Source organism: Petromyzon marinus, chromosome 52, assembly GCF_048934315.1.
Source record: "Petromyzon marinus isolate PM22_M1 ecotype Great Lakes invasive population chromosome 52, UKy_Petmar_22M1.pri1.0, whole genome shotgun sequence".
Classification (NCBI taxonomy): domain Eukaryota; kingdom Metazoa; phylum Chordata; class Hyperoartia; order Petromyzontiformes; family Petromyzontidae; genus Petromyzon; species Petromyzon marinus.
The window spans coordinates 4,542,710-4,560,462 of NC_133718.1; the positions used below are offsets into that span (position 1 = coordinate 4,542,710).

Sequence of the window (17,753 nt, forward strand, 5' to 3'; positions counted from 1 at the left end):
AGGAAAATGGGTTAACATCTCACCACCGTGCTAGCGGAAGGGCTTCGACTGGAGGGAGCTCCACAAAGACCCGTCTAGAGGGAGGGTGATTTGGCCTACTCTTTCTTCCATGCTGGCCAAACGTCTTGGAACTGGTTGCAGTTCCCACACTTTACTACCCCACCACACACAAACCTGCCGACCATAGGCTATCTCTGCTGTAAACTATGGGATACTTTTCGCCGGTGTCAAAACGATGTGTGGCCCATGCAGACTTGACGTGTCTCTTTGATGTTTGAACATCTCGACGCAATGTGGTGAAGCATGTTCTCTTTTTTCATCATTTTAATACCGGCAACAAAAAAAACACAAGAGTCCAAACAGGTAGAATTGCTTAGCCCGAGCTTATTAATGTTTTGACATTTGCATTTCCTTTTGCGCTGTTCGCCTGGTTGAACACCGGTGGTGACACAAGGCCATGAAGGAGGCTGTAGCTGTGGTGTGTCGGCTCAATCAGTTTCAAGGACATTGCATATTTGATAATCGACGTGTGTTTGTTGCCATGTTTTGCCACAAGTATGATGTGTGGTTAATGCGGCCTTGATGCCTTGAAACAGGTGTCTCTGGCGTTTGGACATCTTAACACCTACTGTATTATCGCCGGAAAGGGCAAAGCCGATTATTCTTTTTCCCATTAAGTCTGGTGTAGTCATTATACAGGATATACGGCTGGCATCCGAGATGCATTCATACAGCAGTGGAATGTTTTTTGTTTTGTTGAAATTCAAATGTTTCCTCGTGAAATGGGAATATTTCTTTTGAAGCGAGAGTGGTTGTTAATTTAGCAAGCTAACAATAACACCTATACATGTCTAAAACAATAACACGTGCAATCTAAAAACATTTCAAACCGTGAAATTATATGTAGACTGATAATAATTATTTCAACGGCAATAAATAACGAATTAATGACTGTTGAATGGACTCAGTCTTATGTGACTCAACTGCAGGGATGAAGGCCTCCCTCCAACACTTCAGCGTCGGCCTTGTGGGGTTGTTTGACCATACTTCACCACACTGGTTAAGTGCATAGCTATCAACCCATACGGTTTACCCCGTATTCTTTTACAGAGACATTGAGTTTTCAGGTCCATACGGCGTGCAGCCGTTTCAATACGGGAGATAAAAAATGTCTATTTGTTTGTGTTTCTCCCTTGTGATGGAACTTTGTAGGATGAACGTTGAGATTTATAAGGGCACGGGGTGACCAATAAGGTCCGAATTGGTCTGTAATAAAAGTAGGACACTGATAAGGGGTTGCCAGGTACGAGATTGGCTCCAGTGAGTGGGAGCTAATAAATAAACAAACGCACAAAGGGAGCTTGTGAATAAGTAAACAGCAAACGCCAACAATTAATAAGTGAGTTAACACGTCGGCTTTCGCGACTAGTATGATTCATAATAAAGGTTTTTGGGTTAGATCGCGATCTAACCCAAAAATCTTTATTATTAATTAATAAGTAAGTTCAACCATATTCACCCGACTGAAGTTTTAATAAAATCAAATGTGTAAACATTAACATCACGCGCATATGAGCTCATTGCTCTGGTGTGAGAATAGCGGCCTTCACACTACAACACAAAGCAACGTTTTATAAAAAAAAAATTTTGCGAGTTTTAACTCGAAAAAAATCCCTCCGGTCAAAGCCGGATGTAAGCACACCTTATATAAGCACTGTTCTGATATAAGCAACACGTGCTTGCTTGCTTACATTACACCGCTGGTTAAATGAGGACACACAGGATACTCAGCTTCAATGGGTTTTACTCGGAAAATACACCTCTGAAACGTGAGCTTCTGATACAAGCACACCACTTCACTCCGGATATAAGCACACCTCTTGGGCTAGCTTCCAAAGGGTTGTTAGCGTAGTAGGATTTTGCGACCAATATCCATAATATAGGGGTTTTTTTTGGATTAGATCGCGTTAATATAGAAATGCGTCGTTAAACAGGCCAATTCGTTACTAGTACAGCACACCGGTGTGTTGTAAATGTTGTGGATTTTCTCTCCAACACACAACCGGTGTGCTGTACTCGCAACAAATTGGCCACGTTCTGTTCACGTGACAAATTTTACTAGTTGGCCGTGTCGGGTGGTGGCGGGTTTAACGACACATTTATATATTTATGCGATCTAACCGCACAAAAAGCCACGTATCATGGAGGGTTGCCGGTGTGTTGACGGGAGCGTCTTCTCTTTCTTCCTTGTGCTTGATTACCCTTTAAATAAAGCACGCGGGCCCGAGGTTGGGGTGGGGTGGGGGTCCCACACGACTGCCGACTTGACCTTGCAGAAGGAAGCTGTGCGCCTGATGACAGACTGAACGGGTTGTTGTTGATGTTTGTTGTTGATGGTTGTTGTTGTTGGCGTAGATTGGTACGGTACGGGTAGTGGTCGAGATCAGCGGTGATTGGGGGAGGGCCGCGCTACAAACCCGGCTACGACCCGAGTTCAATTCCCCCGCTCACGGCCAACACCAAGTGACGATTGTCTGAACCGGGTCCTGGGCATCCTCCCCTAGATCGACTCAGCCGCAAATGAGTACCCGGTGCGGTGTTGTAGTGAAGCTGAACAGGTCTCCGTGCGTCCACTGTTACCCATAATATAGGTGGAAGGGTTAGATCGCGTCGATATGAATGTGTCGTTAAACCCGCCGCCACCCGACACAGCCTAATTGTGATGGTTTGTCACGTTAACAGAACGTGGCCAATTCGCTACGAGTTCAGCACCAACCGGTGCGTTGGAGAGTAAGCCCACAACATTTACAGTCTCGAGTCCTGTGACATCTCGCCGGAGTGGCGATGGAGTAACGTCGATGTAGTCGTAGTAACATCGCCACTCGGGAGACAGAGGCGGCCGGGCGTGGTTGCTGGCCACCCAACCGCCTCGTACGCCGTGCCAGTTGTATAAATCATCGTGATTATGACGGTCTTACCGCCCCTGCTTGCTTCGGAATTAAAATTCAAGAGCGCCCTCCAGCGTCTGGAAAAGAGTGTTCACTCACTGAGGCCAATGCATCGCGGGGCCTCTGCAGGCGTGGCCCTGAGGTCGGCCCACCCACAACCACCACCACCAAAATTAAAATTGAAAACTAATTTCTTTAAAACTGGCCTTGTGCTTTTAGTTTGTTGTCCTTCCCCCGCACCTCTGATTATCACGGTTGGTTACGTATGGTGCTCAAGAAGTTCAACATGCGTACAACATACAACCAGCCTGCCCTGTGGCGTGCCACGTGAACCTCGTTACAGACGGTGCCACCACCGTTCGCGTCGTCATCATCATCATCGTCGTCGTCGTCGCCGTCGACGATGGGAATTTAGAACCCGCCACGATCGAGTTGGCCGTGTCGCGTCGGTCGGTCGTCAGATTGACAAACTCATTTCTTCAGACGTGCTGTCTGTGTTCACTTTGTCTTCCTTCTGCTCCCGTCACCTCCGATTAGAGGCGGTTGGCTACGTACGGTGCTCAAGAAGTTTGAACGTTGCGCGCGTCGGTGACCCGTGCTCCGTGTGTTGTCCGTCGCAGAATACGCGCTGTCGAGCGCCGACCTGTCGGGTCTCACGGGGTTCAACTCTCCTGGCTCGTTAAGCATCAGCTCCCTCTCCAACTGGCACCACCAGCAGGGCACCAACATCAACCAGCTGCTGTGAGTGGCACTCGGAGCACAGCGGGCGGGCGTTGGTTCAATGGCTCGCTCGCACGCTCATCCATTTACTCATCCAGCCACTCTCTCGCTCATTCAACCACTCGCTCACTCGCACGCTCAGTTGCAGCACTGCCCCCAACGACTCAACACTGTCCAAAGACTCAGCACTGCCCAAAGACTCAATACTGCCCATAGACTCAACACTAACCATAGAGTCAACACTGCCCATAGACTCAACACTACCCATAGACTCAACACTGCCCATAGACTCAACACTAATCATAGACTCAACACTGCACCATAGACTCAACACTGCCCATGGACTCAACACTGCCCATGGACTCAACACTGCCCATAGACTCAACACTGTCCATAGACTCAACACTAATCATAGACTCAACACTGCACCATAGACTCAACACTGCCCATGGACTCAACACTGCCCATGGACTCAACACTGCCCATAGACTCAACACTGCCCATAGACTCAACACTAACCATAGACTCAACACTGCCCATGAACTCAACACTACCCATAGACTCAACACTGCCCATAGACTCAACACTAATCATAGACTCAACACTGCACCATAGACTCAACACTGCCCATGGACTCAACACTGCCCATGGACTCAACACTGCCCATAGACTCAACACTGCCCATAGACTCAACACTAACCATAGACTCAACACTGCCCATGGACTCAACACTACCCATAGACTCAACACTGCCCATAGACTCAACACTAACCATAGACTCAACACTACCCATAGACTCAACACTACCCATAGACTCACCACTGCCCATGGACTCAACACTGCCCATATAGTTTAACACGTAGGCTTTCGCGACCAATATTATTCATAATAAAGGTTTTTGGGTTAGATCGCGTTTATTTATAAATGTGTCGTAACCCTCCACCACCCGACACGGCCAATCAGCAAAAAAAGTGTCACGTTGACAAAAGACAAATAATTCACTACTTCAGCCCACCGGTGTGTTGAAGAATTAATCCACATTTACAGTTTGAGAACGACGTTTCGCTGGTAAATACATCCAGCATCATCGGGCAATTCGCCAGAATGGTAAAGCCCTCGCTTGCTCCCGGTTTTATATAGAGCAGCAGGGTGACGTCATCACTTAACTCATATCAGGTGCAGTGATTAGAGGCGGAGGGGGGGTATTGTAATTATATAATCGATTAGTAATCAGTCATTGGTTATGATTAGTAATGAGTTGTAGATTAGTAATTCTTTAAATGAAAATGTAATGTGTATTATTTAATAATACGCTTATGGAGAGGGGATTTCTTTAAACAAAAGGAAGGAGCAGCAATGGGTTCTCCTTTATCCCCTGCTATAGCAAATTTGTACATGGAAAACTTTGAAATAAGAGCACTTGCCTCGAGCACATTAAAACCATCCTTTTGGTTTAGGTATGTGGATGACACTTTGGTTGTCTGGCCACATGGTAAAGATACACTTAATGATTTTCTAAATCATCTCAATGCACAAAACCCGGCCATCCAGTTCACCATGGAAATGGAGGTGAATAACACACTCCCATTCCTAGATATTTTGCTTGGACATGGCCTAAACGGTAAAATAACACACAGCGTTTACAGAAAGCAAACGCACACTGATGCCTATCTGAATGCAGAATCACATCATCATCCAGCTCAGAAATCCTCTCTTATCAAGACGCTCATACATCGGGCCAAAACAGTGTCAGATGGTGAGAGTCTAGTGAGAGAGATTAAACACGTTAAAGACGCACTATGACAGAATGGCTACAATAATGCTCAAATTAACAGAGCACTGAATGCCAAATCACGATTGCAAAGCAATATTGCTGAAAGCGACCAGATTGTCAAAACAATAAAAATTCCATATATCGCAGGAGTAACTGACAAATTAGCCCGTGTTTTGCAAAAGCAAAACATTACAGTAAGATTTGGTACAGTACACAAAATTCAAAAACTAGTATCTTGCACTAAAGATGCATTACCTAAACTATCAACAGAAGGTGTATATCGGATTAATTGTTCATGTGGCAGCTGCTACATTGGGCAGATGGGACGTAACATCAGCGTAAGACTAAAAGAACATCAGAGAAATATTAAATTATCTCAAACACAACTGTCGGCAGTGGCAGAACATGCTTGTCAACAAGGACACTCAATTGATTTTGACAATGTTGCAGTGGTGTGTAAAACTAATTATTACTGGCAAAGACTAATTAGAGAATCCATTGAAATTGAGAGGAACAAGAATAACTTTAATCGCTCTGACAGCTACCGGCTTAGTGCGGCCTGGAAGCGTATTATTAAATAATACACATTACATTTTGATTTAAAGAATTACTAATCTACAACTCATTACTAATCATAACCAATGACTGATTACTAATCGATTATATAATTACAATACCCCCCCCCTCCGCCTCTAATCACTGCACCTGATATGAGTTAAGTGATGACGTCACCCTGCTGCTCTATATAAAACCGGGAGCAAGCGAGGGCTTTACCATTCTGGCGAATTGCCCGATGATGCTGGATGTATTTACCAGCGAAACGTCGTACTCAAACTGTAAATGTGGATTAATTCTTCAACACACCGGTGGGCTGAAGTAGTGAATTATTTGTCTTTTGTCAACGTGACACTTTTTTTGCTGATTGGCCGTGTCGGGTGGTGGAGGGTTACGACACATTTATAAATAAACGCGATCTAACCCAAAAACCTTTATTATGACTGCCCATATACTCAACACTAACCATAGACTCAACACTAATCATAGACTCAACACTGCCCATAGACTCAACACTGCCCATAGACCCAACACTGCCAATAGACTCAACACTAACCATAGACTCAACACTGCCCATGGACTCAACACTGCCCATAGACTCAACACTGCCCATAGACCCAACACTGCCAATAGACTCAACACTAACCATAGACTCAACACTGCCCATGGACTCAACACTGCCCATAGACTCAACACTAACCATAGACTCAACACTGCCCATAGACTCAACACTAACCATAGACTCAACACTAACCATAGACTCAACACTGCCCCTGTGCTTTAAGCAGTCCCCCTCCTTAACCTCTTTCTGTTCCTCTCTGGAAGCCTCACCTCTTCTCCATCGCCCATTGCCCTCCTCTCCCCTCCCCTCGCCCCTCCACTCCGTCCCATCCCTCCCCCGTAGCCCTTTAGTGACCCCCACGCGCCCTGAATTTCGGTCACACGCTCCTCGGGCCCTTGCACTAACCCCTGCCATCGAAACCCGCCGCTTTCAAAACTGCGTCACGGAGCACCTTGAGCCAACCAACGCCTTGTTCCGTCGCAGGTCGTGCGGCTACCCGAGCGTCAAGTCGGAGCCGCTGTCTCCGTCGCGGGACCCCATCTCGTCGGGCGGCGGTCCCGGCTACCCGGGGGCCGCCACCATGCAGCGGCAGGACCCCCTGGGGCGTCCGAGCGAACGCCTGAGCCCCTACGAGGGGGGCGAGCCGGACGACCCCTGCGGCGGCACCGGGGGCGACTACCTCATGCCTGCCGGGATGGGTCGGGCGGGGCAGCATCAGCAGCATCAGCAGCAGCAGCAGCATCATCAGCAACAGCAACAACAACAGCAGCAGCAGCATCATCAGCAGCATCATCAGCACCACCACCATCAGCAGCAGCAGCAGCAGCATGAGGCAAGCGGAGGGGAAGGGCCGTTGTTGAAGAGGGCGCGGCTCACGGAGAGTTGGGCGACGTAGGGCACCACGTGGCGTCGACGGAAACGGGGAAACCCCACGGCGGTCGTTAGCGGTAACAAACAAACAACAACAACAACAACGTTAGAAACAACGGCAACGCTTATTTTAACCTCCCCGCCCTCCCCCGCAAATTGAGAAAAATTTCTAATTTAATGTAGTCGTAATACTACTACTAATAATGGTATAAGTAAAGAAATTTATAAGAAAATAAAGGTGAGCATAAAGACTGGAGTGAAATATCACACACACACACACACGCAACAATGACAGCAGCAAAGTGAAAGCGAGGCGAACGTAACTTTAATAGAACTATCAACAACGGCGTCAACGAGCACATTTTTTTTTTTTTAAAACGCCGCGATTTCCCCCCCCCCCCAAAGCGTCAACGTTTAAAAAACGACCGAGGCATTTACGGGTTGCGTACGTTTAATTTGAGCCGTTTAAAGCGAGACGGCCGAGCATTGTACCTGTACAGATTCAAAGCGCACCTCGCCTGGCACAACGGGCTCGCGCGGGGCCGCCGCTGCCATTGTGCTCGCGACGCGGGGCGAGGGCGGTTTAGAATAATGAAGAGATAAACAAGAAAACATGTTAACTTGCTGTTGGGGGGGGCGGGCACACTCCTCCGAGTGTGAACCACGGGCGCGGGGGGCGCGCGAAAGCCGCTGAGCGGTTGGGCGAGCGAGGCGAACAAAGCTGAGGAGTTATCGTTTTTATTTTATATACAAACTGTCCTGTTTAAATGAAAAAAAATGTTAAATATCAACGCGCACGCGCGCAAAAAAAATTGCACAACAACGAAACGAACAAACGGCAACGATCGTGCGTCTCGGTCGCAGGGGAAAACGTGAACCCTCGACCGACCGACCGTCGCGTTCGAGGCCGGTTTCCCTCGCAGCGGAGGGCGGTTGATCCCGTTTTAGAGACGCCCCGCCGGAATAACGGCGACATGCGGGTGCGTTCACCTAGGAGAGTGAAAAGACAAATTTTTACTTCGGAGTCCCAGCGGTAAGGTCGACGTGCTCCTCCTTGTAACGCTCAGCCTCCTCAAGGCACGGGGTGCGGTGAGGGCGGGCGGCGGGGGGGGGGGAGGTCAGCCGCGTTCGCAGCGTTCACCCGCCCGTTGAGAAGAGAGAGAGAGAGAAGAACTCTGTGGGGAGTCTGTACATGGATCGCCCTGTATTTTATCACGGGCAGCAGGGTCGCATGGTGAACCGGTCGTCGGCACGATTCACTGCCCCCTTACACCACCCCCCCCCCCCCCCCCATTCCACCCGTGGCGTCACCACGATTCAATTGCTAGGGCAACGTCCGATTATTTAAAGGTTCGATTGTGTTTTTGTCTCGTTTGGATTCGTTCGTCCCATCTCGTTCGTTCCATTAGCCCTTCCGTAGCCCCTTTGCGCGCGGATTGCACGCAAGTCGTAACCAAATCGGCTATCACCCCACAATTTTAATTTCTCAAACACACGCGTGTAAGAACCGATGTTAATCCGATTCGTTCCGTGCCTATGAACTGCGAAGCCGTCACGAACCACAGCAGAACTTTATCTCAAGCTTTGTTCATCGCCCAAAGCGTAATTTGGCCAGACATTACATGCAGGCGAAACTCTCATAAACAAAATAAAAGTCTTGGGGACTCAGGGAGGCTCTCCTAAGTCAACATATCGCAAATTGGAGAAGACATTTACGAGAACGTCACAGCTTTGTTGCTTTCCATAACCGATTGTTTCAAGCGGCATGGTTTTTTTGGGGATTTAGCGAATCGGCCGTTTGTCTCTGGACCCTTCCACAACCTACGGCACCTCCCTCGCGGCGGCGGCGGCGGCGCAATAAACCGGCCAAATGACCACGCGAGCGGTCCGAAGCCGCGGCCCTCCGTGGAGCCCGGCCTGTGGGCAGCGCGACGTGCGTCGAGGGCCTTCCTCCCCGACGCGACGCTCATCTCGAGGCAATCGCGGACGAACGGCGAGGGTTAGAGTGGTGGCGCCGTATCGAGATTCGCGCGCGCGCGCCGGTTTTTTGGTTTTCACCGCTGCGTCGATGGGTCGCGGCTAGCCCGGCGAGCGAATTTATTTTGGGTAAAGTGAGCGGGTGCAGTGGCGTGCGCGCCGCCCAAAACCGGCTGCCCTGCGTGTCGGCGTTTTTACTTTTTTCTTGTTTTCCCCCGCGATCGCGCTGAAGTGCGGCTCTCCGACGTGATTTCAGGGCGTGCCTGCGTAACTGCTCGGCACGGCGTCCGACGTTTCGCCCCACGTGCTGGGAGCGCAACGCGCGACAACCGCGTCCCTGAAAACACACCGGAAACCCCCAGCCTGCCTGACCTCGCTGCAGACAATCATAGATGCACAGCCAAAGGCTTGAGCGCAGGCTGCCACCCTGGATATCGTCTGCTAATTTAAAAAAAATATATATTGTAAAAATGAGAGCACACAAAACGACTTATTGGCATTTGTAGATTTTTTTTTATTGTACATGTTATTTTAATTAGTTTTATTGGGCGAGGACAGACCGTGTCCCCCTATGTATGATTGGTCAGACATGAGAAGCCATAAGGGTCTCTCGGAGATGCCTCTGACTGCGTGACCTCTCATCCCAAGCGCTCCGCGCAAACCTGCCCCGGCCATTGACAATCGATCAGCACCCTGCCGCGAAATAATTATTTTCAAATCTACGCACGTCAAAACATTTTCACGCTTTAGAGAGAAAACAATATATTTTTTTTCCAGCAGAGTGGACTTTCGTCACTGAATTTTCTTTTGGGTTTCCCTAGATATTTGTTGAGCTTGGTCGGCAAAGGAATGGGAAGACTCTGTCTTTTTATATCTATATATATTATAACTACTACTACTATTTATTGTCCTAGAATATTTATATTCTCTTGGAAAAGGCAGCGGCTGCTTGCACTGCGCAGGAGGGTAATCTTTCGACGGGCACGATCTGGCACTTGTTCATTTCACAAGTTCACGCGAGCAAACGTCGCATCTCGCAGTGTGAATGGAAGAAAAAAACACGCATTCAAGATTCGTGTTTTAGCATTCACTGTTAACTTGCGAACCGACGCAATAACAAGCCATATGTAAGTAACAAAACAAAACATAATACTTTCGCACGTCGTCACAACTTTGTATGGAACTCGAACAAAAAACACTTTGTCTGGCACTCTCAATAAGAAGGAATGCCACTTTGTAACAGCGTGGGGGAGCACGGTGGGGATGTGAATAATCGTTGAAAATGTATCATGTAGAATAAGACACCCATCTCACCTGAGATGAGAAACGGGGCGGGGGGGGGCACATGATTAGTAGCTGTGGTTTGTTGCATTGCATTGTGGGAAGTCTATACCCAGCCTTATAAGTCTTACCTAGGCCTCGCCATCCATCCCGTTTTTTTCCCCCCCAGGGATCGTCCTTCCTTTCGTTGGTAGCTGTCATCAGAATCCTGCCCAGCGGGCGCATTCCATCCTTTGGCTGCCATTCTTTCACCAGTCTCATCCATCCGCCATCATCGTCACTCCAAGTAGCGAAGAGACCTGTCTTACCCAAGCCCACGTACGTTTGTTAACAGTAAAAAAAAAACGCGACTTACAAAGCAAAAAGACCCACAGCATTTTTCCCCGTATTTTTTTGTTTGTTTTCGGTTCATTAACACTTTACATCGTTAGGTTAATTAAATCAGCCAACCTTACCTTCCCAGGTGTCTCCCATCATCACAAACAAAGACGCCCCAATGCGTGCCGTGCGGTGCGGAATGACGGCTCAATGACAGCGCCCCCCCCCCCCCCCCACTCCTCCACCCTGCCGACAATGAAACCCATGTTCCTTTCAGCAACTCGTTGTTAGCAACCGAATCGCCGGCGTGCACGTGGACGGACCAACGGGGGGGTCCTGCTCGCCAGGAGTGTGTCTGAAAGCCCGTCCGGTCTCAGAAGGTCAGCCTTGGCAAGCGCCACCGCACGTAGAGCGGCTGCCGTAGTGGATGCCGCAGGGCTACGCAGTGCCAGGGAAATCCGTAGAGTTGTACTCCTGCACCTATGCTCCCACGCTCTCTCTGCTCACGGGGCTTGACCAACCCGCATTAACCAGCGTGGTGAAGTATTGACAAATAACCTGTCATGACCCACAGGGCAGCTTTCGTGTTGTTTCGCTCTCATCTTTGCCCTGCTGACTTTTTCACCCCCCCCCCCACACACAAACTCTTGTTCCGAGATCGGCTTTTGTCACGTGGCAGTCAAACTAATATTTGTAATTCTTCGAGCAGGAATTTAGCCAAATTCAGTGTGTAACCAAAGTTAACGTGATGGGTCTCTGGTGTGCAGTTGTTATTGTTGGTGACAGGGCTGAGACCATTAAATCGCTTCTCTTGGGGACCCAGTTTAACTACCTGAAACCCGAAATTCAAAACCAGGACCTCAGCAGTGTCCTCTGAGTCACCCCAGGCTCCTGGCATCATCAATGTTTCAAACAATTCTAAATTACTAATAGCAGTGATATTATGTTTTTGTTCGGTAAAACGTACGGATTTACAGACAGGGTCGAGTTGTATTATTATCATTATATTTAACAACTCTAAAATAAACTTTCGAGCTTTTGGAAACATGGACACGGGAGTGTGGTTTTGCTTGTCAACACACAGAAACAACAACAACAACACTCCCAATAATCGGACTCGGTAAACTTAAAAAATAAACGATAACACAAAATATCCTCATTGGTGGCTCCTCCCTTTTGTAATTCCGATGTCATTTGAAAAGTATTTTCCGTCGGCGGTTGGCAATTCACCGGCTAAACCCAGCGCACTCTTGCAATGATGCGAGGAATTGACGCCGTTCCGTGGTCGCGATTCGATTCCAGAACTGAATATTTTTTTTCTCAACCCAAACTCCGGCGATTGGTTTCGCGTCTCGAGTGGCTCCAGGGGTGACCTGAACCCACAACGCGCACACACAAATTGAAGGACTTCAAATATCCCGCGCGCGATTCCATGCGTGCGCCGGTGAGCTTAATAACCGCTTGTAGCCGATATTAATGAACGGGTCGATGCATCGTTACACCCCTGATTTTCAACGTTTTCACTCCGTTTCCGTTGTGTACGGAGACAAAGTTATCCTCGAGTTAGAACAACAATAATAAATAAATCAATAAAAATCTGATCTTGCGACCACCGATTAACAAAACAGTTCCATGAAAGACGAGGCCAGAAATTACGCCGAAACGATTATTTCATAACCGAGTACGGGGGGGGGGGGGTAAGAGACGACGTGATGACGACGACGATGAGAATGTTCACGTGTAGGTTTGTGCGAGAAATGTGAATTGTGGGCTGTCGAGGAGGTGACGGATGGAGTTGAAGGGGGGCGCTGAAGCGTTGTCAAAGGTTCGCGGAGAGGAGCCGTGTGAATGTGGCGCCCCACCGTCTTGTGGCGGTGGCGGTGGTTGTTGATGGGATTGTGGTTGGAGAGAGGTAACGGAAAACGTGCGACGCAAACGTGGACGATAAATCTGCGTTGTTTTTTGAGGATCGGCGGGGCGAAGAGCGTAGCGGCGTTGCGTGCTCGGCCTTTCGGAGTTACCGAGTCCGAATTCCGACGAGTTGAAAGTCGCGCGCTAAAGTTGTCAAAAGGCGACAGAAGCTTTTGGGCCAATGTCTCGGGACCGTAGCAAACGACAGCGGCAGTGGGCAAAAAATAAAATCTCGCGTTGGTCGCGTGAGCGGTCCAGTCATCAGAAACCACCAAACGTAAATGTGGCACTGCAGCATTCGTCATTTTAACGTTGAACACGCTGGCCCGGCAAACAACGGAACGACGTAGATGGACAAAGTGAATGATTTCATGGGCTGTTATTGACAACGGTGTCCCGTAACTTAAGTGTGGATATTCGAGGGATTGTTGACTCGACTCAAGGGCGGGGGTTCTGTCGTTTAAAACCGCCTCTTGTACATAGTTGCGTCGAGAACGAGAAGCGTAGGTTTGAGTTGCTATCCTCCCTTCTTGTGTGTTTGTGTGCATTTTCTGCAGACTCTTCTGGCGTTTGCTCCCACATGCAAAAAGTTTTGCCCGTCAATGGAATTGGACTGACATCCCAATGTAGCAGAGGAACCCTCTTGAAAACGACTGCTTGAGACTCACTGCAGGTCCTTCCATAAATAAAATAAAAGATGAATATTATTTATAATTGTACGCGTTTAACGCTTTGAGCTCAACGCAACTTATCGCAAATAACATTTCAGCCCTTACTGATTTATAATGGCTCCCGTAAAAAAAAAAAAGTTTTGGTTTGTGGCATGATATATTTTTTTTTCTCTTTTGGAATGGTGTGTACTTTTTTATCATTAGAGTATTTTTTTTTATTTTACGTTATTTATTTTTTTACTTTCATGCGTGTGAACTTGGTTGAGATTTTAAATTGGAGGGGGGTAGATATCATTTTTTTCTGGCGGGTGGGGGGGGGCCTTTGTAAGCCACACTACGCAAAACAGTGAAAGCACATCCGCACGCCAGCGTGCGTGCTGCACACATTATTTTTTAATGCTTTGAGGTTTAATATTTATAGCTTGAAAAAAATATATAACTTAATGTTGTGTTCCTTTAGGGTTCGCTTTGGACATTCCAGTGTTTGGAGTAAGAACAATGCTCTTTTTCATTTAAATCAGTTTCAATATAAATACACACGTGGGATGCTACCGTGGTGTAATGGTTAGCACGCAGGGACTTGCAATCCAGACGGTGGCCGGTTCGATTCCATCACCTAGCACCGCAGTTGAAATAATGGGGGTGGTGTTTCTTAAATACCCCCCCCTTTCCCGCCCACTACTTTATCTGTCCACCCTGCAGCGTAAATAAATTCATCGCAAGTGCGTCTATGATAGCCAGAGCACGTGTGGGGTGGGGTCAAGTGTGGGTACTACCACTTGTCAGATATCTTGGCCAGTGTGGAAGTGGAGGTCATCATAACGCCCCTCCCATTGGAGGGGCTGTCTAGAGCCTCCCTCGCTGAGGATGCCTCCTTCCAGCAGTGGTGGAAATAACCACATGCAGGGCTACGCCTTCATCCCCCCCCTCCCACCCTTTAATACACGCATAAAATCATTTAAACCCAAAATGTGTGCCAAAGCTGATGTCTCACTAATGAGATACGGTAATAGTCATGCTTCAAAATGACCCATTGAAATTACAGGCAACAAAAAAAAGATAATCTTGTTTTCATGAAATAGACGTTTTCAACTGCAAAGCACTGGACTGTCCACAAGCTGTGTTTATGTGTGTGTGTGTGCGTGCGCACGTGGACAAACTTATAAAAGGCTGGTAACTTTTTTTGGCCTCCGCGGTGGGGGTGGTGGCCAGGTTAAGTCACCCACCTCGTGATTATCGGCGGGCTCGAGGTCGTAATAAACGAGCAGGAGGCCAGAGAGGGGACTGCACGAGTCGCGGACGCCTGTACATACAACACGTTGCAGCCCTCTCCCGCTAGTCACGTCCACTGCTGGATGAGGGGGGGGGGGGGGGGGAGGCCTTCCTGCCCACGCCGTGCCGGTCACGGGGCTATATTTGACCGTGCACTCTGGTCAGTGCCGGGTTTGGCGAACGATGCGGGGGGGGGGGGGGGGGGGGGGGGGGCGAGGCGTAGAGACGTCGAGAGCATGGCAGCAGCACGGCACAACGAAGCGGCGTTGCTGCGCTGTCAATCCGGTGACGGTGACCTCCGCGGCACCGTAGGAGCAGCAGCAGCAGCAGCCGACGGCACCTCTCGTACGCAGGGGTTGTTTGTCGCCCATTGGAGCACTTAATCCAGATTCGAAGTCCCTGCCGAGCTTCTGAGAACGGTCATCTGGAACGGACCCGCCAATTCCGTCTAAGGCCCTCGCCTGACCTCCGGTCGCTCTCACGGGCGAATTCACGCGGCTGTCTTTTCCGAGCGGTCTCTTGTTAAGCGATCTTACTTTGTACTGGGCGTTGAACTTCTTTTTGCACCGTACGTAGCCAACGGTGCGAATGCGAGGCGCGGGGGAAGGACAGCAAACTAAACACAAAAAGCAGTTCTAAAGAAATGAGTTTGTCAATCTAGATGATGATTTAAAAGTGCATCGCTCCGGTGGCTTCCTAATATTGGGAGGAAGAGCGTTCCAGACGGCCGCAGAAGCGCATCCTTAACTGTTTTTCTCACGTGTTTCACGATGAGGCGATCTGTTCTACAACGTGAGGGCGACTGTTAGACAACACGTGGACATACGCACGGGGGGGGGGGGGGGTGACACGCGTTCACTCTTGCAGCGCTCACTGAAATCGGCGTGGGATATCATTTAAATTAACAATCGCCTGTGGCGCTTAAGTCCTGCACGAGCTCATTGGGGATCGAAGGGCGGTCACGCGTCGGTTTAAACGCATTCTGCGAAAGCGGACGACGGTCATCTCGGATGCACGTGGAACTCGGGCAACAATAAAAAAAAAACAACGCAACATTTATTTTTCGCCACTTTGCTAAATTCTCACGGAGGTAAACCTTTTGCGCTGGTGCCCATCCGACCACGTAGATGCCAACACGGACGCGCGACAGCAGCAGCCGCCGCCGCGACATTCGATAAATGCACGTCCGTTGAGCTTCTTTCTCGCCACCGTACGTAGCCAACCGTGCTGTGGTCGCCCAAATGTTGGTTTTATTATAAACTAATGTAGCTGCCCCCCAATCGGTACACCTGGCGGGCCCGTCTCCTTCCCCTCGGGCGGTGGAGGCCAGCAGAGCCGCTTGTGTTGAGGGCCACCGTAACGGTGATGATGCACCCCGCTCGGGAGGAGAGTTATCTTGGGTGCTGGTGGGCCAATCCACCCACCCACAACTCCGGCCCTAACTTGTTGGCCCCTTGCCGCTGCTGCAAGGGGCCAACAAGTCTGCCTGCATCGGCGAACCGAAACATTTATGCACCCTGCAAACCACATCCATCGTTCCTCTCAATGGTTGTGGATACTTGTCACATGCCAAATGTCTTCAAATCTACAGGCCTCCCAGAGAACACTTTTGCACCCACACCACACCGAGTGTACCTGTCGCTATGGTTGCGACTAAATATCCATCGCGTACCAACTCTCCTCTTTCGTTCAGTCTCTCACCAGCTACCCGGAAAAACGAAAGTAACGAAAATATAGATTTGAGTGAGAAATTAAGGCCCCGGTTGTTACCCGCCGTTCGGACAATCACGCGTTGATTTTGACACACGGTCGCGCAGCAAATCGCCCTACCAACGCCTTCCGTCCGTCAGGATCTCAGCGGGCGTCGATCGGCCACGATGTCCGACGTTTCGCTCCACGTGGTGGAGGGGGGGGGGGTGGAAGAGAACGCGTGGAGAAGAAGCTCACAGTACCAACCAAAACAAACGGAGAGAGAGAAACCAGCTCGGAGCGTTTGTTACGACGACTTGTGTTGTGGTTTTTCTTCTCGCGATGTCGCGCGTGGTGGTTGTTGTTGTTGTTTTTTTTTTTGGGGGGGGGGTGGGGTTTGCGCGGGCGCTTGCGCGTGGAATAGGGGGTTATGGAAGCCCCAGGGGGGGCTCGGGGGGGGCTCAGTGCGGGGGGGCTCTGTGTCACCGCAGAAGAGGCCAGAGGCACGAGCTGGCTCTTGCTGCCTCCGTCTATTTGCAAAAAAACGAGTGGGTGTTATAAAAAAAATGAAAAACTCAAAAAATATATATCATAATGAAAAATCATTTTATAAAAATGAACAAAAAAAACGCACCCCCACCAACAAACACACACACACACACATGAGACGTAAATATAAAACTATGGGGGGCGGGGGGGGGGAGACAGGGATATAATTTAAACCGGAGATGATGATGTTGTTGACAACGCTGCGCTGTGATAGGATCGGTCCGGGTGTTGTTTTTTTGGGGCGGGGGGGGGTTACACAGTGAATTGCAGATGTTCTTGTACATGGCTGTGCACACTGTGGCGTTTCATGGCAATAAACGAAGCTTTAAACATTGCGTGCCGCCGTCACCGCTCCCCCCCCCCCCCCAACTTTGGCTCCTTCGTGTCCGCGTGTCCGCGTGCGTCTGCCCGGGCTCCTGTCGGGATCCCACAGAACCCAACGGTGGCCGCCAAGACCGTTCAGCAAATTCATCTCCGCCATTTTGCCCCCCCCCGCCCCCATCTTCCGTCCACGCGGTCACCAATTCCACGCCCACTGCCGGATGAGGAAGGGCCTCACCCGGCATAGCTCCAGTGGCTTCCTAATATCGTAATAAAGAGAGCCTTCCAGACGGCCGCAGAAGCGACCGTCAACACCGGTGACGATTATGTGAACC

The 17,753-nt window shown here is 49.4% G+C and overlaps 1 protein-coding gene across 5 annotated transcripts in view; it reads left to right on the forward strand.

The window, feature by feature from the left end:
- Nucleotides 1-12,160, forward strand: part of LOC116953609 (myocyte-specific enhancer factor 2C-like) — a 118,214-nt gene extending 106,054 nt beyond the window's left edge. For all 5 annotated transcript variants that reach the window (XM_076075155.1, XM_032973955.2, XM_032973956.2 and 2 more), the window contains 2 exons: nucleotides 3,569-3,689; nucleotides 7,043-12,160. In XM_076075155.1, coding sequence (XP_075931270.1) covers nucleotides 3,569-3,689; nucleotides 7,043-7,454 — 533 coding nt within the window. In that variant the 3' untranslated portion in view covers nucleotides 7,455-12,160. The remainder of the gene's footprint in view (nucleotides 1-3,568; nucleotides 3,690-7,042) is intronic.
- Nucleotides 12,161-17,753: the final 5,593 nt, after the last annotated feature.